This window comes from Metarhizium acridum (assembly GCF_019434415.1).
Source record: "Metarhizium acridum strain ARSEF 324 chromosome Unknown scaffold_555, whole genome shotgun sequence".
In the NCBI taxonomy this organism is placed as follows: Eukaryota; Fungi; Ascomycota; class Sordariomycetes; order Hypocreales; family Clavicipitaceae; genus Metarhizium; species Metarhizium acridum.
The window spans coordinates 1,102,008-1,125,390 of record NW_027094039.1 but is presented as its reverse complement, the minus strand read 5'-3'; the positions used below and the strand labels follow the sequence as shown (position 1 = coordinate 1,125,390).

The 23,383-nt window shown below is 53.8% G+C and overlaps 2 protein-coding genes across 3 annotated transcripts; both read right to left on the bottom strand.

Annotated features, from left to right (window-relative positions):
• Positions 1-639: 639 nt before the first annotated feature.
• J3458_019066 (uncharacterized protein) lies at positions 640-3,160 on the bottom strand. The gene has a single exon (XM_007810170.2). The coding sequence runs from the start codon at positions 2,853-2,855 to the stop codon at positions 1,809-1,811; it is 1,047 nt and encodes a 348-aa protein (XP_007808361.1). The 5' UTR covers positions 2,856-3,160; the 3' UTR covers positions 640-1,808.
• Positions 3,161-12,988: 9,828 nt separating this feature from the next.
• CHK1 (Chk1 protein kinase) lies at positions 12,989-22,075 on the bottom strand. 2 transcript variants are annotated; one of them, XM_007810169.2, is made up of 3 exons: positions 21,535-22,075; positions 14,370-21,342; positions 12,989-14,233 (listed from the first exon to the last, which is right to left on the bottom strand). In XM_007810169.2, exons 1-3 carry the CDS (start codon positions 21,675-21,677, stop codon positions 13,700-13,702), a joined length of 7,650 nt encoding a protein of 2,549 aa, XP_007808360.2. In that variant the 5' UTR covers positions 21,678-22,075; the 3' UTR covers positions 12,989-13,699. The 2 variants fall into 2 exon arrangements, with proteins under 2 accessions (XP_007808360.2, XP_065973746.1); XM_066121389.1 differs by having other exon boundaries at positions 13,033-21,342.
• Between the last annotated feature and the right edge of the window lie 1,308 nt (positions 22,076-23,383).

Genomic DNA, 23,383 nt, shown 5'->3' with positions numbered 1-23,383 from the left:
CCCCGAGTGGCACACGTAGGCGCGCATACATGTCTGAACAGTCGATGCCGTCGTCGTTGATGCTCTTGATCCGTATTCTGACTAGGCCCAAACAGTTGCCGTCTCCGCGTCATACGCTGGCTTTCTCTGCCTTCGCCCATTCGATGCTCCGTCTACATTACTTGCCTGCACAGATCAGATCTTAATTTCTCTCGGTCGCACAACGCATGCACCCAACGTCTGCTGAACCTCGACTCGTTGCCCAGGTTGGGTCCTGTTTGTCTTGTTTGCCTATGCACTCTGTCGTCAGTGTGTTGTCAGTCAATACTGTTGGGAGCTGAAGTGCAGAACAGACCAATTCAATCCAATTCAAATCAACATCCCGGTCCGCACCCCTGCAGTGTGACAACCCCAATGCGCCTTCATATTGCAGGACTGTTTACCAGACCCTCGTCCCTCCCAAAACAGCCCACATTGTCCATCTTGACAAAGCCCATCCAAGGTCTAGTAATCCAGTATGCAAGCTGCGCAGCTCGGCACATCATGTTACGTGCATATGGCTGAAGCCACTCTCATTACACTGAGCAAGTCAATACGCACGGAAATATGCAACTGTGCTCCAGAGACAATCGATCCATATTGATCATGATGTATGACGATGATGGTTTTGCCAAATATATTTGTTCGTTACTGGACTTCCTAGCAGTCCTTCGTTATGATGCAGATCCCCAAAATATCACACACATACACACACACACGCACAAAAAAAGATCCATCTACTCCAAAAATAAATGCTCTCCAAAAAAAAAAAAAAAAAAAAAAAAAAAAATACAAAAGAGAGGGGCGTTGCTGCAAATGCCGCAAAGTTCCTGATTGACACATACATATACATGAATACAAATGCAAACATGTCTTGTTGGCTGACACCCCCCGTCAAAACCTTGTAACAAGAACCTGCACAATGACACGCCTGGTGCTGTGATTCCCAGGAACTGACAAAAATCTAGTGGCGGCGCCATGGCCATAGCCAGTCTCCAGGTCCACAAGGGGAGAAAATAAAAGGAAAGAGAAAAGAAAGCCCCCCTCCCCGCAAAAAATAAATAAAAAAGTAAACAAGAATTGTAGTCAGCTTGGTAAAGAAAAACATCCGTATGGTTTTGGTTTCCTGTCCCGTATGTCCCAGTTTCAAGAGCATTGGCAAGACAAAGTAAATATATGTTCGTGCGTCGTCGCATGTACCCAATATACGCCGATGAGGAACCATCATCCATCTCCTACAAAATCGTTTCTTTCCCGGCTGGCGGTACTTTCATGAAATGAAATCGTATAGAAAAAAAGGTCATTTCCCTATTAGCTCTGCTCAGAGGTCATTGGTGGTGTTCTCTCGCGTGGCATCCCTTCTTCCTCGCGGCGCCGAGGCATAGACCTCTCGGGCTCATGGCTCGGGTTGAATTGCGATCGTAAAGGCTCGTGTGTAAGCAACGTAGATACCGAATGCTTACTGGAGTCCACCCCGTATCTCTCTTGGGGAAATTCAGGTTGCACATGTCGAGGTGGCGATACGGATCTCGGGCCACGTTCTGGGTCCTCCGAATGATGATGATGATGATGATGGCTCGAGGGTCGATACCACGGTACATCACTCCTTTGACGTTTATGGCCCCCCTTTCGACCTGGCGGAGGGTTTGACAAGCTGCTCTGTATAAATGGAGGCGGAGATCGGAGTCGCTGCTCGCCCGGCGTTCCTGATAGCTGTGGCCCCGTAGCCTTGCGTTTTTTGCTTGACTCCCCTATCATGACGGAACCAAACAAAAAACACAAATGTTAGTTTACAGCGAGTCTCGCTTTCTCTTGGTTTTAGACGCACCGGACGGAGTTCCCGGTCTGTTGGAGCTTCCGCTCCCTGATTGCGTCGCAGGAGGTTGCCAGTGATGAAAGTACAGTCCTGGGCTCGACTCCTGTGGTGCCGGCTGTGTATGCATATGGGTTTGGGAACCATACGGCGATACACCTGCGCCGCCGGGCTGGCTAGGCTGGGATGGAATCCCCCCAACAGATATACCTGATCGGCCTACAACTCCGCTCACTGTCTGCCCACGGGGTCTCGTGGGAGATCCAGGATAGGGACCGTAGGCTCCGGGGCCTGGAGGAGGTGCTGCAGGATTTGCACCTGGTCCTGGATATTGGCCCTGAGAAGCACCTTCTCTTTGGTGTGGATCCGGAGAATGCTGCCTCTGCGGCGGCAAAAGCTGCAACGGCTGACTCTGTACAGGCGAGAGAAACTGTTGAGCCCATTCTACCGCTGTTTGTGGCAATGTTCCGCCCGCGGCCATGCCGGCAAAAACCAAGGGTATCATGGGTGGGGGGATGCCGCCTCGGAGGGAATCTCGCAGCATATCCATTTCCACTCGTCGTTGCTCCAGCCGAAGACCCTCCTGCCTGGTTTTCTCCTCTTCTTGCTTAGTTTTCTCTTCCTCAGTTTTAGCCTGCAACCACGTTCTCATGGATTCCTCAGATCCGTGCCATTGCTGGGGGGGAGGTGGTAATGAGGTCCACGGCTGCGCTTGGGGGCCGCCTTGACCAGTAGGCGGAGGCGGCGGCGGCGGTTGTTGATGCCCGTGATGCTGAGGTGGTACGGCAGCTGATGGAGGAGCTTGCTGAGGAGGAAGTGCCATGGCCGCTGGAGGCGGCAGCCCGCGGTGAGGTGCCGACATTGCTTGGCTACTCGGACTGTGGCTGCGAGAAACGACCTGGTGATGTTTGTACGCGGCCTCCGAGTGACTCAGAGGCGGAGAAGGTCGAGATGTTGAGGGCGGAGTTGGCAAATCATGAACGGACCTATAGCCGTACGCGGGTGGCTGCTTCACAGTAAGCATCGTCGCTTATGACGACTATAGAAACGCCAAGAAACGTTGTGGAAGCATGGGCGTGCAAGCACGCTTCAAGAAACGAGCGGGAGGCGGGTGGATGTAGTATAATTGGCGAGGAGGTGGACGGTGATGGTGGTGACCGTGATGATAATGGATGCTATTTCCAGTTTGGGTAAAGATTATTGAAGGAGAGACAAGAAACAAAAAAAAACAAAACAAAAGGGTATTTCACTTGGGAAAGGGGACAAGAGGGAGCGAGGTATCTGGATAAGATGGAAAAGAAGTAGAAAGAGGTGAAGGTAGGAGGCGTACAGATGTGGATATCGAGACTTTAAGTCACAGTCTCGGTCCTAGCACTAAACACAAACACACCAACACGGCTAGAAAAAGAATGCAGCCAGACGCAAGCTGGAGGTGTCGACCAGCGCGAGGATGGTCGAGGTCGAGGACAGCAACGGCCGAAGAGTGGGGGGGTAGAACGTATGGGTCGGTGGACTAAGGCGTGCCAACCTCATTAGGACATGGCTGAGGTTGAGTTGAAAGGTGGATGTGATGCGAGGAGAGCTGCCAGGTTCCCTTGGAAAAGAGTCGTCGACTAACTAGGGGTGGCCTTATTCGGTATCTGGAGCGGTCTGTCCTCTGCGGCGCTTCCTGGATCGGGGTCGATGAGGCACACGAGTACTCCGTGCACCAGCGAGGGTGACGGGGTGACGACGCGAGAGGCGCCCAAAGTGGACGAGGGCGAAAAAGACCCAGACAGTCAATTGAAAGCCGGGTAGCCGGGGCGGACAACGGATAGCGGATAGCGGACACACCAGACTGTCCTGGAGAGCTGGAGTGGAGAAGCGCCTGGGAAGCTCAACGGCTGGAACTGGGAGGGAGAGCTGGCAAGGCCTAGCGGCCCAGGCTAGAAGACAAAGCTGGGGGTGTTTGTTGTTGTTGCTGGTTGTTGTTGCAGGGCCGAGGGGTGTGTGCTGTGTGTGTATGTAGTTATTGTTCTACCTGCTCAAGTGGGCAGACGGCGTGCAACAGGGTGGTGTCTGGTGGGTGTGGCGTTGAACCGGGGGGCCAGATGGCAAAAACGAGACGAGGCGCGGCGCCCCGGAAGCAAAATACGATGTGTACACAGGGAACCAAGTGCTGAGGGCGCATGTACGTACGAGGAATCGCTGTGAGTGTTATTATGTGTGTCATAGCAGAGGACGAATCAGCCCTTATCCGGGTGGAAGCTCCCTATAAAAGAAAGAAAATAAAATAAAATAAAATAGAAAGAGAAAGAGAGAGAGAGAGAGAAAAGAAAATACAATGTAACTAACACAAGGAACGAGTCTCATTAGCCCTGTAGTTGGGAAAGGACAGGGGGGCGAAGGAAAAAAGAAGAAATCCTTCCTGGGCGTCTGGGGACGAGATTTTTCCACATCGGACTGACAGAGGGAGCAAACAATGGCAGAACGAGCGAACAGCTTGTTGGCAAATTGCGTGCAGTGGTTAGCCAGAGTCATGTGTTAGCAAACGGAGAGGCTGTGGGATTGGGCGAAGGAGCTTTGGACAGGTATGTACACTGCGCATGTATCGGTATTCAATGTTGGGGACAGCGGGACAGGAGACCCAGTATCAACTTCTGAATGGGCGAGCTTGGCTGGGCTGAGATGCAACGGGGATCGATGACACACAGGCTTGGGTTGTGGTCCTTGGTCCTTGATGCTTGGGCGTCAAGGCCCGAGACGAATCGACGAGATGAAGAAGGGGGAAAAGGAAGGACTATGGGCACGATTGACCGGGGGCGAGGGGGATCCAGGCTGTAGCTACCGCGAGCAAGGCCAAAAGGAAACGAAATGGAGCACCAGAGGCAGAGGACGTAGCTGGGAGCTCGAGTACGCGAAATAAAAAAAGAAGAGAATTACAAGGAAAAGAAAATCAAGACGCGGATGGTACTCCGTAGTTAATGGGAAGAAGGAAAGAGCAGCCAGAGGCGACAAGTAAAGAAAACATTTGAGCGGGCCGGGACTAGGAATAACCACTTGTGTACAGAGGGACAGCGGCGAAACCAGGCTAGAGACTCCGACATCGATAGTACTGACATTGGCATTGGCATCGGCATCGGCATCGACGCCGACTGCGGTGCTGACGGTTACGACTCTGATGCCCTTGCAAGCAGGGCTCAAGCGTCAAGTGCTGGGCCTCAGTTGTCCCAGGAGGAATTTACCATATGTGAACGAATAGCCATCGAAAAGCAGCACACGGCTCCGGGGATCACGAATGTGGACTATGACGGCCACAACTGGAGCAAACGACGGTGTTTTAACAGACCAGAGAGGTGGGATCACATGTGCAGTACATACATACAAAACATTCTTCAAATTGTCAGGACAATAGTCATCAAGACATTTGAACCATGGGACCAGGTATGGGCTTGGAACTCGGGCTTGGTGTGTCGTGCAACCGCAGGGTTCCAGCTCGAGCTTCCAGCCATCTGCTCCCACGTCCTTGCGGTGTTTGTAATACTTGAATGGATTGGGACATGGCAGCGAAAAGCTGGCTTGCTTCAGATGTCCGGTGTCTTGGGCCTTGCTGCTCCCGTCCGGCATCCGGCCATGCTGTATGTATCGTATGGCTTGGGTTCGCCTTTGCATGCTTCGGCGTTGATCTCTTTGCCAGACGTGGGCTTCGTTCTGGGTTTGTGGTTGAGTGGCATCGAGCCTGTGTTTCGGCTGCTGTCTCATGTATTGCTTCTTTGTTGAACTAGGTACGGAGTAAGCATATTGTATTTGGAGGGGGACAGGCAAGTAAAGTCCCTCTGGTCGTCTGCGTGCCCCAGTCGTTCGTTCGTCTGTGTCGTGGAGCTTCATTGACAGCTAGGGGGTCGATGGAGGGGCCAATGCATGAGACCCAATAAACTGCTCGGTAGAAGCATCTGTATGACTCCTGGACAAACTCAATGATATCCTGGGTCGCATTTTGGTCCTGACTAGCCCTGCTACTATACCTGTTTCTGGTGGAAGAAAGCACCTACCACGTAGGAGTGTTCAACGGCGCAGTGCAAGGACGTCAGCGCCATCTTGCCATGCGAGTAGTGACCTATCTGGATACCGTATGAGAGGAGTCGAAATGTTTGCTAGACCTGGGAACGGCAGGCCGCGTTGGTCTAAATTTAAGCAGGCACCCAAGTCCCTGCTACTCTCGTACCAAAGACGAGAGAAGGACAGACCAGACGGTTTCAGCATTCGCACTCGTGGCCAACGTCCATTGTTCGATTCCGCCAACCCAGCCAGTTAGCTTGGCCATTCGGCTGTCTGCCCGAGAACGGGTAACTACTCTGACGACACCACACGTCACATGTTCCAGTGGGCGCCGGTGCGGCAAGAGCCAACTTGGAAGGTGCGGCTGTGTCGACTCGTCCTATAACGTTACTGGGATGCTTGCTTCACACACTTGAAGCATCAACGACCCAGTTTCTTCTCCATCATCAGCCGCTGGCATCCTGTTGTCTCTTTGATACTCTCCCAGCACCTACAACATCCACTCAGATGTCGTATTGCGCTCATGTTGGGGCCACGAATAGGCCTTTATTAACCAACCCTCCCAATTCATTCGTGCGGCGAAAAACATGACAACGGCATCGATGTACAGAACTCGCCTATCCAGCTCGTATTCCTCCTACCTGCTCAATTGCGGTCGTAATATCCACTCACAGCAACTCTTTGCGAATCTAACGTGCACGGAAGCGTGCCAACACACCAGGTTAAGGCAGCTTCTTTTCTTTACAATTTATATTTACATTTACTCAAATATTTTCCCTGTCTGGTTCCTGCACCCGCCACCCGTTCAAGGCGAAAAAAAAAAAAAAAAAAGGCGCCGCATCGGCACCTAGCCCTGTGTCGCCACCGCCGCCGAGCGACTTGCACCGATGACGGCGGGGGTCAAAAGCCTGGAAGGGAAGCCCTGGTAAACAAAGCCTGGGCCCTGCCAGGGAACAAGCAAGCCGTGAGGAGATTAGTCGTTGATAAAGATGGCCCACAAATGCCGTTTAAACGCTGACCGTCTCTTGTCCAGAGCGGACCGTGGGTGACGACGCAGGTGGTATGGGCATGCATGGCCCATCTGGGTTTCCCATGTGCTTTGCCAGCTCGGTGGCTGCACGCCCGGAGTCGAGCGTTGACGATGTGCCTCACGGACACCTGCGTCACTTGTGTCGGAGACGAACAATCCACTCCGCGTTTAACTTACCGTCGCCATCGACGTACGCGCCACCTTGAGGCGTGTGCCTTTTGCAGCAATATTTAGTGGACCTTTTACCTGTGCGTTGTGGTGGCTTCTTTCGGGTGCGTGTCCATTATGCCCGTCGGTTTTGGCGCACCAGAAGCCGTGCCACCATGAGAAAGTGCACATTTTCCCGCCTCTCCAACTTACCGGCAGTGTGGCAACGTACCATTTAGTGAAGCATTGGCACAAAGGATCCTGCCATTATCAACTAATTCTGTCCTATATTAAGCCAACGCACGCCACCCAAACATGGTGGTGGTTCTCCCGTTGCCAGTCTGGTAAAACTAATATCTGACCGTTCCGACAGTTCCATTAGTGGCAGAAGTGGCAAAGAGCCTACAGAGAAAAGCAGTCTCTTCTTGGCTCTCGATCCTGGTCGTGGCAACAAAACCGTCTGGTGTACACTCGGTGCTGCACTATCGATAAAGTCAAGTCCCCAAGAGGGCCATCATGCACAAGAAAGCAGCATCGTATCTCAGGCCAGCCACCAACCACCTCCATTAGTCCGCCCGCAGTGCTCTGGACTGCACTGGAACCCGTAATTGCATATTCTACCGTCTGCAATTGGTTGTGCTCAAGAACCACCTTGTCTGAGCTTTGGTCGTGTCAAACAGACGAGCCACTCGACGATCCTTCTCGGATGGCAAGCATTGTTTGGCAAACAAGATGCAGGACACGTCCGAAACTAGATTGATGCGATTTTATTGCCTTTTTATCTGGTACCCACTTGTATTCCCTTCCGAACGAAGTTGGGATTGTTTCATCCTCGTTCAATCATGGCCACAGCCAGCCCGTGCCGACTCGCGACTCTCAAACGAGCGCAAGGTGGGTGGCTTGTTATGCATAATCTGGGTTGTATCAAACGAGACTTCAACTCAAGGTCATGAGTGCAAACCTGGGCGCGATTTTAGAAGTGCCGTACTGATCTTCCTCATCCCTGTGGGACAGGCATATCGGTCCTGCATGGCCCGTCGATAACGATATCATTTCCTCTATATTAACCCACATCTTTTACATTTGCATATACGACTTTGGAGACGCAGCAGTAATAAACGCAATTTGCTGAATCAGCAGAGGAAGCCACGAATCCGTCTGACATGAGGCGCCGCTCTCCCCCCCCCTTCTTTCCGGGGCTCCGGACTTGTCTCTCTGTTTGGCCACCTTAGCACCGGGCGGGTTCATTGTCACCGCCCCGGGAAGTCGTGTCTCAATTTGGACGAGATACATATCCTCCGGTTTGTTTCACGGCATTGATTATACTCTGGTACTAACCCACCCGTTCTAACCGCTGTTACACAACATGAGCACCATTCCCGATGGATTGGGGCTTATCATCAGCACAGCGACATACGAACTCCGCACAACCTGCAGCTATCCTCGGTGTTTGTGAATCGCACGGCAAGATATGTGACCATCTAAAAATAGATCCACATTATGCTGAGCACCTGGGTCATCCCAGCAACTCATTTCCCATGAAGTATTTCGAAGTCCTTGGAATTCACAGTCACGTCAAGATCGGTACACGGGAACTCATCTCCCACACGATATTCAGCCCAGACCGCGGCTCTTAAAGTCGGTCCAGTTGAGCACATCTGTCATACCTCTTCTAAAAAGTCCTTGGCTACTATTCTATTTCTCTGAACCTGCTCTAGGGGAACACGTTGTCATGTTGCACAAAAGGCGAATACTATTAGCCGGAGCATCGACCAAAGTAAGACATTTCGCGTGGGTGGGCCAAGCTATCCGTGAAACTATTTGTCCCATTTATGGCTAGCTCAAGATAGGTGAGGTAGGGATCGAAGCTTCCTGGGCGGAGACGAGCCGTTTATGAAACACCCCGCCCTCGATTGAATGAGAGAGAGGGTGAAACCTTGGACTAATGGTCCCCACGGAGTACAAATTTCTCAAGTTAAACTAAACCAAGAATGAGAACAATCCATCTCCGTCAAGGACATGAGCTCGGCCATGATGGCGACGTGAACTTGCGGCATGCTGACGAGCCAACATGTTTTAATTCTTGCTGTTGAGTTCATTAACAGTCGGCATACTACTTACTAGTCAATTGACCCCTTCTAAGTGTCTGAACCAGCCAGGCTGTATGGATGGCGCGTCTTGCCCTTTTTCCACTCGTTTGGGTTCTTCCAGGGAAAAGCCAGCTCAGACAGTTCTGATGCAGATGCTCCATTGCTCAGTTCCCAAACTAGGGGAAGGGAGTGCTGCCCTTGCGTTGACAAAAATTCCAGAAGCATACTCAGCGACTATTGTTTATTGTACGAATGTGTGGAGTACTGCTAGTAACATAGCGCACTCAACAAAGCGATCCAAGGTCCGGGCCGCCGCATTGGCTGTACAGAGTCGTTTGCAGTCCCAAGGTGCAATTCCGTTTCATCTCGATTGTGCGTGTCTGGAAATTCTACACGGGTTCATGCTACTGGGCCTGTTGATGCTACGCTTACTTCTCGGATTGTCATATTTCCGATGCTGGGTTCCTGGAAAGACGTTGGAACACGCTGTTGTCCATGTTTGAGAAACATAAGCGGCGGGGTTATCAAGTGCCCTGGAGATCTATTTCTGCGTTTTTTTTATACAGGGATGAGACCGGCAATGACTTCCTCTCCCAAGCCCTCGGATTTCATAATCCTACTCCCTCTTCCCTGACGTTGACTGGTAGCGGAATTTCAGGCATTCCTCTTCGGGGGTGGACTGAGGCTTATCATTGTTTGATGCTGCCTTGTCCTCTGAGAAGTACCGTCGAAACAGCCCAATTCAAATCCGGTCGCTGCTAGGAGGGAGGCCCCCCCTCCCAGGAGGCTCTGGGCCAAAATTCAGCAGGAGACAGCGTGCCAGTACCAATAACGAAGCTACGTGTAAGTGAGAATCCAAAGGCGGAGAAGAGCCCACGGTTGATTGCAAAGCGTTTGGTCGCCAAGTGGCCCCGTATGACCAAATAGTTCATCCTCTTTGGGATTGCAGGTTTTTTTTTCCCTCTCGCCTGCAAAGCACGACACACTTGCATGCCATTATTCCCTGTTATGGCTAATATGTGCGTGCAGCATCGGGCAGGAGAGGGGACAATCACACACGACACCGCCCGGACCGTCATGACCCTCTCTTTGTCTCTTTGCAGATGACTTGTCTCCTGCTATGCAGCCGACACTACTGCTCTGGCCGACTGTTAACGAACAAGAGTGGCATCAGATCGACAGCCGGTTAGCAAGGTCCTTGCTGCCATCAAGGCACGTGTGACCCAGAATTGTGGTTTCAAAAGTCTACACGCCATTTACTGTTGGCAAATGCAAGGCGCAAATTTTCTTTATCTTCGAGCTACAAGATGATCAGATCGACCTCGTTACCATGAACAAGGGTTTTTGCGCAGGGGTGGATGCAGGGAAGCAAGGGCCGCCACAAGCAACTGAGAGATGCAAAAGCGCTATTGAAAGACGATGAAATGGATCCATTGTCCGACGCATCTGCCCTGTTTAGTTGGATGGGCGGGAGAGGTCACTGGGTGACATCCTTGGCTGCGGCGTTTCAACAATGAGGCAACATCAGCATGGTGCCATGCCATGGTGGCGCACAGGTTGTCGGCCCAAACAGATCAACCCCACAGACAACCGGTTAACCACGAGGATCCACGTTGGCGTCTACCGGGGTTTGTTTCACCAGCTCCAGGGCTTACCACGTTCCAGTGGACAGCTGATTGTGGATATTTGGGGCAAGAAAAGACCTAAAGCAAAAAAAAAAAAAAAAAAAAAAAAAAAAAAAAAAGAGAGAGAAAGAGAGAGAGAGAGAGGGAGGGGGAGGGAGAGAGGAAGAAAACGCAGGCGACGAATATGGGAAAACTGGCCATCTAGGCGAGGGGTACGGAGTACCTATCGACAGATTGACGGCGACACGGAGCACCGCGCACCCCTTGAAAACCCCAAAAAGGGAAATGTGAGCAACCTCTCGGCCCCCCAGGTCCTGGGGTCTCTTCTCCGTTTACCAATCCGATTCGGGCGAGACGGTCCAAGGATCAATTGAGCAATTACACCTGTGGGCTGTTGTGTGGTTCGTCTAGATTCCCCTGTTCATGTCCTCTCTAGGACCGACACACGGCACACGCTTGCCAGATTGTCTCGTCTTATCCCGCTGTCATGGGTCTCAGGCGGCGGGCGACCCGTCACGGGCCAGCCTGGGATCCGTTTTGAGCGACTCTTTTTCCATCGAACCCATTCATCAATTATGGGGTCTATAATGCACTCCACCCACCGCAGACCTCGCATTTGGCAACGCTTTCGGCCCAACTTCCACATGTACGTCTTCTGGCATTCTCGCCTGAAAGTATTTGCTTGGTGGAGGAGGGGCTCAATTCCTCTAGAACCCCTTGGGGAAAATGCTCCATTCCTTCAATAGACGGAAGGCTTTTCACACCACTTCGTCACCCTCCAGAGCTTTCCGTGTGTACAATCCAACCCCTGTAAGTTTAGCCATGAGTGACCTGACAAGGAAGTAAGTGGGGTTTATTTACAGGGACTTTTCTGCTAACAGAAGCTCTTTTTATTTATATTAATAGCTGTTAACTATAATATAGGTTAAATAACAGGGGAGTAGTGGGTCTTGTAAGAGTAACCTTTATTAATAAGAGATTTTATCGCGTTATTAGGTACTTTAAACCCCCATATACTCTCTGTAATAGTGATATCTCATTGGCTTGAACCCCCCTTGCTATGTCACACCTGGCTAAACATTCAGGGTCTGAATTGTAAGCAACCAAAAGGGGGCAAAGAAGAACACAAGAAACAAAACCACGCTCCCAAACTTGAAGACGAAATAGTAAATCCCTAACATTGGCCGCATACCACCTGGGAAACCTGACCCCCCCTCTCTTTCTTTTCTTTTTTTTTTTTCATCTATATTAAGCCTATTATGCAGGGATGCTAAACTTCAACCGTTCACAGTCAATACTACTAGTAGGAACACAATAGTGTCACCAACGAGCCGCCCTGCAGCTGCCACTGGAGACGCTCAAGAACCATGAAAAAAACAAAACATGGCCGATGACAAAAACTTTCTCGTCGTTGAGGTTCGCACGAGCTGATCTCCATTTACAGTCATGTACTTGATCTGCCCTTGTTCCTGCCAACACCGGCACTGATCATTCGAATGTCATGCACTCGTCCGTTATCGGTCACCAGAGCCGGACCATACAACCCAAACAAAGAGGCAACATCCCCAGGGCCCTCCCTGGTCAGAGTTGGACCAATGCCAGACAACGCCTGGTAGGGTACGGAGTATTGCAAACACATCGTCAGAAACGGTTGCGCGTTCCAGCCACCGATTTAATTTGGAGAGTCGATCCGATCCGGTGTGCATATATATTGGGGGCGTCATGTGCCATGCGTGTTATATGCCCAGAGCACAAATCAATCCATCTACGCGTGCCAGTTTCTGGTTATGGTGCATTACAACTGAGAAACAAGAAAGCCAAGCAGAAGCTACCATCATCATATCTAGCTGGTATCCTATGCCGGCCGTGATATTCATCCACCATTACCACCCCATTCCCCTTGTCGCACTACCAACACGACACTAGGTGCCGGATAAGCAGCGTTACTTTGTGTCCTGCTCATCTATATTTGCAAGACGTATATGACGGGATTCTCGGCGCAGCATGTCCCCATATACGAGGTCGTCATCACAAGCTTTTGGACGAAGCCATGGATGGTCAGCCCAGAACAAAATTTACCATGGCACGCCGAACCAAACTTGTAGGGATTACAACGTAACACCCCCCTCCCCCCCCCCCAAAGTGCAAAATAGTGCAGTAGGATCGCCTATCGAGTGCGCATTAAAAGTCGGCCGACACAATCAGCCACGTGTCTGTGTCAATGTACCGTTCAACAAGCGCACAATGCCAAGCGATGCCGTGTCCAAAGACCACGCACAAAGTCGGTCTATAGCTGAGGCGGGGGTATGACTCGTGGTCTGAAGGACTAGAGATGACCGGCTACTCCGTCACGTCGTTGGCCCGGATATGAGAAGTTCGGTGTCATCTAGACCTGAGATGGAGTACCAGAATATCACATGGCAACGTACTCCAGCTATCAAGGCACCAAACATGGCAGACATGGCATTATACCCACAGCAGAGGTCGAATCGGCCAACTCAAGCACAAGATTCACGCACAACAAATCAAAGAATTCTTGAAATCGGTAATATTTTTTTCTATATACCCCCACATGCACCGTAAGCACCCAGCTTACACCCAACCAAGCATGAATCCTCGAGCACAAAAGATTAGGGGGGATTGGATGAGGATTTGAGAATGGCTCCTGCACCATGAAGAGGGGAGCAACCCTTACAACACCAGAAAACGCAAAAAGAAAGGAGTATACAGTGGATTTTTTCTTCCCGGACATGATATAGTGGCTTAGATGTGATGAATGATAAAAAAGTGGTCGGCCGTTAGACGTTAACATCGTATATATTGACGCGGTTATGGGGGATTTGTGACGGAAAAGTTTTCGAGGCCAGAGGTCGGGTATTGTTGGCTTGCGGGATACTTGCTCCTGCAAGCCCTTTCAAAAATTAGAAATAGGACACGCTCAAGAAGCATCACCCTTGGGGTCGTCCGCAAGGGGCGGTTTCTTGGTCAACACCCCCTTGTGCTTCTCCCTGTCCTTGTCGACGGGCTTTGCCTCAGCATCCCAATGCACATCGCTGTTGCCCCGAGTCTTGGTCAATTTCCTCGGCTGTCTCTTGGGCTGCAAAGCAACTGGATCCCCCGTGGACACTGCCTCGGGAGTACTCGCCTCGGTGGAAGGCTGGCTGTCGGGGTGGTAAGTGGAATTGGGCGTGAGCTCAGGTAAATGCATCGACAGCGTCCTTTGGACATTGCGATTTGCGCTGAGCACGGGGCTATCGGCTGCTTGGAGGCTTGTTGAGTCCAGGGGCATGTTGTACACGGCATCTTCCTGCATTGGATCAATAATGGAGTCGTTGGTGGCTCTGGTATCCCTGAGCACCTTGTTATTCGAAGCAATCGACGTCAAGCTTGTGCCGTTGGCCTCCAGGTCGTTTGGGGTTGTGGGAGAAATGGGACTGATTGGTGATTGTACAGTGTCGGTAAGGCCGGCCTTCTGTGCAATGGGTCAGTATACATGTTGTGTAAAAGTCATGATAGAGGCCTCGCTCTCTTTCCTGTACGTCCACCAAGGGAGGGAGGGGGGTAGGGATTTGGGAGATGGGAGTTGGGGCCGGAGGGGGCGGCCTTACCGAAACGTCGACATAGGCGTCCAGTTTCTTTTTCAACACTTCGGAACGGACCGGCTTGGCGAGGTAATCATTCATCCCGGCCGCCAAACACTTCTCCCTGTCACCCTGGATTGCCGATGCCGTCATGGCAATCACCAGAACCTTGCGCACAGCCTCAATGGAGTCCTTCCTGATGAGCTTTGTGGCCTCGTACCCGTCCAACACAGGCATTTGGACGTCCATGAGCACAATGTGGTACGGCTCCCCTTCGGCAGCCTTTTTGCGCAGTCCCTCAATGGCCTTGAGCCCGTTTTCGTAGGCGACGACGTTGGGGTAGCCCAGTCGGTGTGCGTACTGGATAGCAATCTTTTGATTGATTGGGTTGTCTTCAGCCACGCAGATGCGGACGTCTTCCTTTGAGACCTGAGACAGGTCCATGAATGGGTTTGGCGAGGCCACCCTGTCAAAGGGCGACGTCATGAGCGAGTACCTGTCAATAGGCGGCGACGCCTTGCCGAGCGCGTCTCCGGCAGACACGTCCGCCTTGGCCTTTTCGAAAGTAACTGTGAACCAGGCGGTTGTGCCCTCGCTCTCTTCGCTCTCCAGCTGAATCTTGCCCTTCATCATAATCTCAATCAGCGATTTGCAGATGCTCAGCCCGAGACCGCTTCCACCGTACTTTCGCGCTGTGCTGGCATCTGCTTGGCTAAAGGGCTGGAACAGCTTGGCCAGCTGCTGCGCAGGGATGCCAATGCCGGTATCTCGGACCCAGAACGTGAGCGTCGCGCTGTCCTTGGTTTCGGCGTCCAGCCGTGCCCCTATGGTGACGGAGCCGTCCTCTGTAAACTTGAGGCTGTTTCCAATGAGATTCCCCAGCACCTGGTGGAGTCGGATAGGGTCTCCGTAGATGAGCATCGGCGGAAGGTTGATGTCCTGGATGATCTTGACGTTCTTCTTTGACGTCTTCTCCCGGTTGCTATACGACACTGCCCGGACAACCTCGCGAACCATTTCCTCGGGGTTAAAGGCAATAATGTACAGTTTCATCTTGTCAGCCTCCATCTTGGAAAAGTCCAAAATGTCATTGATGACTGTCAGCAGCAAATCTGCAGAGACACGGATCGAATCGGCCATTTCGAGCTGCTCCCTGTTGAGGTCACTGTCCCGCAGCAGCTCCGAGTTGCCAATGACACCGTTGAGTGGCGTCCGCAGCTCGTGCGAGACGTTGGCAAGGAAAATTGCCTTTGCCTTGGCAGCTTCTTCCGCCAGCTTGACGTTCCGCTTGGCCTCTGCCTCTGCATGCTTTGCCTTGGTCTCGGCCTCCAGGGCCTTGGCTAGGGCTCGCTTCTGAACCGACACCATCCCGCGGTTTTCGGCCGAGATCTTCTCGACATTCTTCATTGACAGGGCATTGGAGTAACTGATGCCGATTTGGTTGACCAAGAGCTGCAAGACGGTGACGTTGCGATCCGTAAAGGACCCAGGCTCGCCCTCGAGGTACAAGACGCCGAGGAGGGGCTTCGTGCCGTGCAGGATGGGAATGGAAATGATTGCCTTGCCCCCGGGATACCGCTGCAGCCAGCCTCCATTGACGTTGCCGAACCGCTCGTCCGCGAAGAGGTCGGGGATGAAGACGGACTCTCTGAATCGGGTACAGTAGAGGACGACATTTTCGGCGATGAGTGTTGATCCGGATAGCGGCAGGCCCGGTTCGTGGGCGGACGCTCCCCTCTCAGGATCTCCGCTGGCCGCCACACACCACGATTCCGTGTCATTGTCCTGGATGACGATGGCAGCGCGCGTAGCAGACCCGCCACAGGTCTGCAGGATGACATCACACATTGTCTTGAGCAGCTCGTTGACCTGCAACACGGACGAAATAACTTGCGAGGACACCAGGATCGCGTGCAGGTCAATCATGTCCAGGGCTGGGAGGCCGACCCCGTCCTCGGTCGGCATCCGCATAGATCCGCGCCACGCACCGATCCGTTCTCCCCTGAACTCGGACATGGCGTTGGAAGGAACCTGTGTCAGCTCGTCGCCGTCCACTCCGTCGACGGGGCGGTACTGGGCGGGCGGCGGATCCGCGACAAAGTCTGTCTGGATGCCAACCTCGACGGTTCGATGATTCCGGGTCGGCCCATGGAGCAACAGGCTGTGCTCCTCCTCGATGGCAGACGCGACGCCGGCGGCGGCTATTTGCCGATACAGGCCCACCGCATCCTGGAGGGCGGCTCTGGCAGACCGCCTTGCTCGCCGTCTGATGAAGAAGCCAGCCATGACGTAGTTGCCGAGGGCTTCCTCGAATATGAAGTCGTGCTCGGCGGCGTGGTCCAGCGCCTCCTCGTAGTGCTGAATGGCCTGGCCATGGTCTTCGGAAAGCTCCGCGACCTGAGCATTCAACAGCCTGGACCAGGATCGGTAGTTGACGTCGGACACGACCGACCAGTCCTCCATCATCTTGATAAAGCCGGTGAGCTCGTTGACAATCTCTTCCGTCTGGGCGGTGAAGTCGTCGGTTTGCGAGCGAGGGTCTTGCATGAGCCTCAACAGCTGGCCGGCCCGTGCCAGCCCGTAAAAGAGCAGAATCAGCCTGCTGTTCCGCGCCGACCACAGCATTGGAAGCTTCTCTACGCATTTCTGGCCAATGTCAATGGCGCGTTCGTAGTGGCCATACAGGAACAAGGCGCACAGCTCGAGACTCTCGTAGAATAGGGACGAACGGTTGCTCTCTTGCGTCTGGCTCGTGAGCCAGCTCTTGTATCCAACCGAGTCGTGCTCGTCGTCCGTCATGACCCTCAACGGCTCATGGGTGTAGGTCTTGCCCTGCAGGGCGCGGGAGAGCTGTCTGACGGCGACGAGAAGCGCGCCACCGCGCGTGTCCAGCGACCAGTTGACAATGTCCTCGCAGCCATACTGGCAAAACGCCTCCAGGTCGGAGAGGTTCTCGCTGGCAAAGAACTTTGTCACCGCGCAGTGTCCGTAGCTGAGAATGGTGGAGAGTCGGTCTCCGCCAACCGACGCCAGCTCAATGGCATCGTCCATCTGGGAGGTGGACAGCGACATGGAGTACTGGACATGGCCAATGAAGCACGAATGCAGCATCTGGCCCCGAGCCATGGAAAAGGCGTCTCGCGCAGAGTACAGCAGGTCCTGGCAGATTGTGCCCATGTCGACGGCAAACTGCGTCATGTTGAACCGGGCCAGGCCAACGACTCCCATCTGCAGGAAGGCCATGCCGGACTGGGGAAAGGCTCCACGGGTGAGGTGCATGTCCAGCATGACGAGCGTGAGGTGGTAATACTGCAGGCAGTCGCTCCACCATGCGGCAAAGGCCGTCTCCGACAGCACGGCTCCAATGGAAGCGGTCACTGGTGCCGTGTTCTTCTTTGGGTTCATGAGGGACTGGCGGTCCATTCCCTGGACCTGTTTCGCCAGCTTGTGGAACTTCTTGTCGCACTTTTCATACGTAGGCTCGTCCTCGAGAGGCACTCCCAAAGCCGCCAGGCACTCCTTTAGGGAGATGAAGGCAGCGAGTGCGTTGCCGTTCTGGGCAAATATCCTCGACTGCAACACGTATGCCGGGGCCTTGTCCATTGCCGACTTTGCATTGGCAAAGAGGGTTGAGAGCAAGTCATTGGCCAGCGAAAGCTGTCCCATAAACAGGTGGCATTCCGCGGCGCGCAGGTAGAGCTGCATCGTCTCCTCGTAGGACACATCATCGGCATCATCCGACCACGGGTCGGCCTGCAGCAGCTGAATTGCAGCGCCATAGTACTTGGCGGCCGTCGGTCTGGCTCCATTCTCGGTGGCGGCCTGGGCGCAGTCAATCAGCAACTTGCGGAATTCCTGCCGCACGGGGACTCGCATCTTGATGATGGAAGCGGCCTCGCAAATGTGGCAAGCGGTGCTCTCTCGTTGCCTGGCCTCCACGGCGTAGTACTTGAGAAGGGTCTGGGAAATGATGAAATGCATGCGACGCGCATTACACTCCTTCAGCGCAGCAGCGGCATTGACGTACCGGTCATGCGCAAAGCGGAAGCGGTCGTCAGTCTCGCTCGGCACGATGATGCACGCTTGGATGGCTGCCTGGAGACCAGCAATGGCCTCCGCCTCGGTGTACGAGCGTTTCGAGAGGCTGGGGCAGCAGTTTGGAATGTCGTCGTCCTCGTAGTCAAACTCGCCCTTCATCAATCGACTTATAATCTCGAAAGAAAACGAGTTGCCCAGCAGAGCAGCCCACGACAAGACGGCCCTGGCCGCGGATGGCAGTTCGTCCAGCCTTCTCGTGATGAACCCGGTGTCCAGCACGTCGTAGTCCTTCTCGCCCTGGAACTGCGCAAACAACCTGTCGAGATCGAAATGCCATATGCTGTCGCGATAGTCATACCAGATGCACTTTTTTCGGTGGCAGGCGCTGAGCATCTCCCGCATGTAGAACGGGTTGCCGGCGGTTTTGGCCTGAATGACGAGGGCAAGCGACAGGATCTCCTCCTTTGGCCGGGACAGGGTGGCGGAAACATAGTCGAGTATCTCGGCCTCGGTCAGCGGCTCGAGACTGATCCTTGTGACTCGGGGTCGGCCATTCCGGTGGTTCTCCTCTAGCTGGGCGGGGTATATTATCTGGTCCATCCTCTCCCTGGAAAGCTCCTCGGGTCTATACGTCATGATAATCAACATCTTCATCTTAGCGCCGATGATTTGGGTTATTAGCTCCAGAGACTCGTCATCCGCAAAATGGACGTCGTCGAGACAAAAGCAGATGAATTTGTGCGTGGTGAAGACTCGAAGAATATCCAAGCAGGTATTCATGAGGCGCGTCGTCTTTGTCGACGTGCCCGCGCAAAGATAGTCCTGGGAGCTCTGGAAGCCCGTGGCGGCGGCGGCAGAGGCATTGGCAACTTGGTGGTGGCTCAGCGGGCCCGGCGAGCTTCCCGGTGACGACCCGCGCCGTTTGCCGCTGCTAGGCTTTCCGCCACTTCGCTGGCCGGCCTGCTGCAAGTTGTTTGTCGACGGGCGTCCGACCATGGGGCTCGCCGACTCGGGCGGTCCCAGGAGAAACTCGGGCAGGCCGAGCACTCTATGCAGCATTGGCCAGACCGGTCGCACGTACTGTTTGAGAACCTGATGAAAGGGTGTCTCCGTGTTTGTCTCACCCCAAACCTGCTTGAACAAGGACGAGAGCAGCTTGAGCAAGGGACCAAATGCCGTCCTCCGGGCCGCGTCGAACTTGGCGGTGGCGCAATAGCCGCGCCGCCTAGCTTCTCCGAGAACACTCTGAACCAGGAAGCTCTTTCCAAGCCCTCCGGCTCCTTCAATGGTGACCACCTCGCACTGCCCACGCCGTCGAAATTTGGCGGCGCCCAGCTGTCGTGACAGGCTCGAGCCGCTGGACTCGGTCATGCCCCCCATCCGGCCACTCTCGGGACCGCCGGTGCTCTCCGCGGCGCTCGCTGTGTCTAGTGATATTGAGTGATGTCTCTCCCATGGTCTCGTCGGCCGGAGCTGGGGACCAGATTGGTTCGAGGATACAGTCTCGTTTGATAGGGTCCGCGTGTCAGACAAGATGGACGGGTGGAAGCTGCTTCTGGGAAATTTATATTCTGACGATCCGCCGCCCATGTTGAAAGAGCCACTCCGTCTGTTGGTGCCCTCTCCAGAGCTTACGCCCCCTTCGCTCGAGACGTCGTCGGCGACGACCAGTTCATTGGCAAGGCCAGATCCGTCCGAGAAGCGATTTCGGTTGCTGCCGAGAGAATGATTGCGCGAAACACGGTCGATGACTTTGACGAGCTCGCTCTGCTCCGCAGTCCGACCAATCATGTTTGTGGGGAGTATAAAGAACGACGAGATGTCCTTGGTCCCAATTTCCAAGTCTTTGAGCGCCGTCGAGTCTCCATCGGAGAGCAGCTGCTGAACATTGACCAGGTCATGGCGGAGCCCGCTCGCCGAGTGATAACGATCTGCGACATTCTTGGCCGTGCACTTTTGGATAATGCGCCCAATGACATCCGGAATGTCCATCCGCACCGTGGCCACGTTGGGCACCCTTCGGCCGAGCACGCCCTGGATGATGTCCATGGGGGTATCCCCGGTATACACGGGCTGTTGTGTCAGCAGAGTCCACATTAAAATGCCCAGCGAGTAGATATCAGTCCGGGTGTCAGGCTCCGCCGGCATTCGGCCAGTCTGTTCAGGGCTAATGTAGAGGAGCTTGTTCTTGACGCCAACCTCCTTGGAGAGCGTCAGCCAGCCGGTGCTGGTCAACCCATGCTCAAATGACCTCAACCCAGTGCCAAAAGCCACAATCCTAACCTTGTTCTCCTCGACGTTGAAGTGAAATGCGTCGCCCCGGATCTCACCGTGAGTTATGCCCAGCCCATGATGAAGAATCTCCAAACACTGCACAGCGCCGATGGCGAAATCCAAAAAGTATTCGAGGTTTATCGGCGGTCGTAGATGGCTAGATGTTGCGGCACGGTACGAGACGTACGCGTCTCCTTCTTTTCGCGCCTTGTAAAAAGCAGGTCCAAAGTCCAGGACCTTGCCCAAGTAGTTGGCACCTGGGTACTGATAGATGGCGACGGTGATGTGAGTACGATCTCCGGGGCCGGGATTCAGTCGAAGAAGATCAATGGGCTTGGCAATGTGCTCGCCGAGGGGGTCTGCGGTCCTTGCAACGTTCTTGGCGATTTGAAAAGCCCGCTCTTCTCGAAGATTGTGCGACGACACGCGGGCGACGACCGACTCTTCAACTATGAGAGGGCCATCGGCGGATGGCGGCGGCGACGAAGCCGGCGTCGACGGGCGGTGCGGAAGCGGCGTTTTGGGGGTGTCGGTGCTCTGTGTCTCCGAGGGCGGGACATAATTGCCATGTTCAGAGGGAGACGGCCGGCCAGACTGTAGCTTCGTGATGGATCCGAGGCTGGATTCGTTGTGCCCTGAGCTCGGGGGCGATGGTTTCGAGGATACGAATCGAGTTCCAAAAACGAGCCTGTTTTCCCACGTCGCCGACGTCAGCTCCTCATCGTCCAGCTTTGCGGCTTTGAACCAGGGACAAAAACACCCAACATGTGTATATACATCTTTGGCATTCGCACGCGCGCCCTGGCCCTCCCGTTGAAGAACAAGGCCGATTATCAATGCAGCAAACCGGAAGTAAAGATTACGAAGAAAACAAACCTACCAGAAATCATAGCTCGAGTGTATGGGCTCCTTTGTTTCGTCCCAGGTGTAGCCAGCTATTTGACGAAGCCGCTCGAATAGTCGAGGCGGCGGGGGCGGCCGCGAGTCGAGGACATCGTCAGGCACCAAAACGGCGCCGTCCATGGTGGGAGGCAGTGCTGTCTACAGGATGGCAGCTTCGTCTTGGAAGGGAATTTCTGCGACAGTCGGCGGCGGCCGAGGACTCGTGAGCTGGATGGAACAAGGGCTGGTGGTCAAGAACTCAATGGCTCAGACATGCGGTCGACGAGGCAAACCCAGATTCAGCGCCCATCCTCGGTCGGCCGGCGGCAGAAGGGGAAACGCAGGAGAGGAAAAAAGAAGAAGAAACAAAGCAACAAAAAAATGATTACGACTCCGGTGCACGATGATGGCGAAATGCCATGGATGGCAGGCGATACGACAAGAAAAGCGCGGTGAGCAATGGAAGAAGAAGCGGTAGTCGAAGCTGTGGCCGCCCAGTCCGAGTCTGGGATAATGACCCAGCCAAGCGTTGTTGTAACAGTGCTGGTGTGGTTGCTGCGGTGGTGTGCGGTGGTGGTCCGGTGCCGCTGGCGTATGTACGTCTGGTACTGGGTGTGGCGCTAGGTCAATCCAGCACTCTTGCCACGCCATTGGCCTTTTGCGGGCAACCTGGTGCCAACTGGGCATGTGTATCACGTACCAACACCAACACTTCCTGGTGGTTGCTGCAGAGCTAGTTTCGATCCACCGTCACTCTTTCCCTCTCCATGTCGTGCTGCATCCAACCACCGGACGCTGAGCTGTTTCTATTCCTGCTACACACCAAACCCTGCGCACCAACACGCAAAGATCACCGTGCTATATAGGCTTGTGCACCAGACTCGACCATCGTGGCCGTCTCCTCTCTGCCCTTCAACTCGTCAAGCAAATATATCTACATGGCTATGTACGTATGTACACCATTGTTTCTACAGTGGGCCGTGGATGTGGGACTTTTGCCAGCAAACTCTAAAAAAAATAAAAAAAAAGGCACCAGTCCTCGAGTCCAACAATTCGATACCGGGGCGTGAGGCCGTCAAGACCAATCCTGAAGTGCTAGCTAGTAATAGGAGCGGGAACCAGCAGCGGTTCCCAACGGTGCAGATGGCGCCGGCGCTGGCGCTGAGTGCAGATGCGGCCGAGTTTTGCCCTCCGCGTGCCGATCAAGCACCACTGGCCGCAGAATCCATGCTGTCGTTGGCCGCCTCTCTCCCGCACGGCTCGTCCGTCCACTCGACAAGGTCAAGGTGCCTTGAAAGAAAAGACCCGGCAAGGTCGACTCTTGATGAAATCCAACATCCAGGGTCGACCAGCGGCGCGAGCGCGTAACCACCCAGCCAAACAACACCAGGATGAAGCCAGTCATCCATCCCCGCTTTCACCCAAAACGACACCCATCACCAACGAGCCAATTCAACTCCGCGGCGACCAAGATGAACAATGGCCATGTCCCCTGACAAACGGACGGACCTTGCTATATCGACCCTCTACCCTAAACAGCCACAAACTACGACCAGGAAGAGGCTCAAAAGCTCCTCCCACCCCCAACAGTGACACCAAATTTGCCCCGTACAAGGCAAGTGGATACCTCACCGAGTCATTCTTCCACGAAATGCCTCGTCTCCGTACAGTCTTACTGGACGGGCCACAAAAAAGGAAGAGAAAAAAAGAGGATTGTCAGTCCTGCAGCCGGACATCTCTCGGAAACCCCCAGGAACTAGAAACGTCCTATATCGGGTTTCATGCGAACAGCAGTGGACTCGCCAAATAGTCGCCAGGCGCCGCGCCAAATGGATCCATGGCAGGGC

Bases quoted from the DNA above. Each gene is read 5' to 3' on its own strand.
- J3458_019066 (XM_007810170.2), bottom strand. From the start codon at position 2,855: ATGCTTACTGTGAAGCAGCCACCCGCGTACGGCTATAGGTCCGTTCAT.
- CHK1 (XM_007810169.2), bottom strand. From the start codon at position 21,677: ATGGACGGCGCCGTTTTGGTGCCTGACGATGTCCTCGACTCGCGGCCG. The intron at 21,343-21,534 runs GTAGGTTTGTTT...GTGGGAAAACAG, and splicing joins CACTCGAGCTATGATTTCTG to GCTCGTTTTTGGAACTCGAT. The intron at 14,234-14,369 runs GTAAGGCCGCCC...CCCATTGCACAG, and splicing joins ACGCCTATGTCGACGTTTCG to AAGGCCGGCCTTACCGACAC.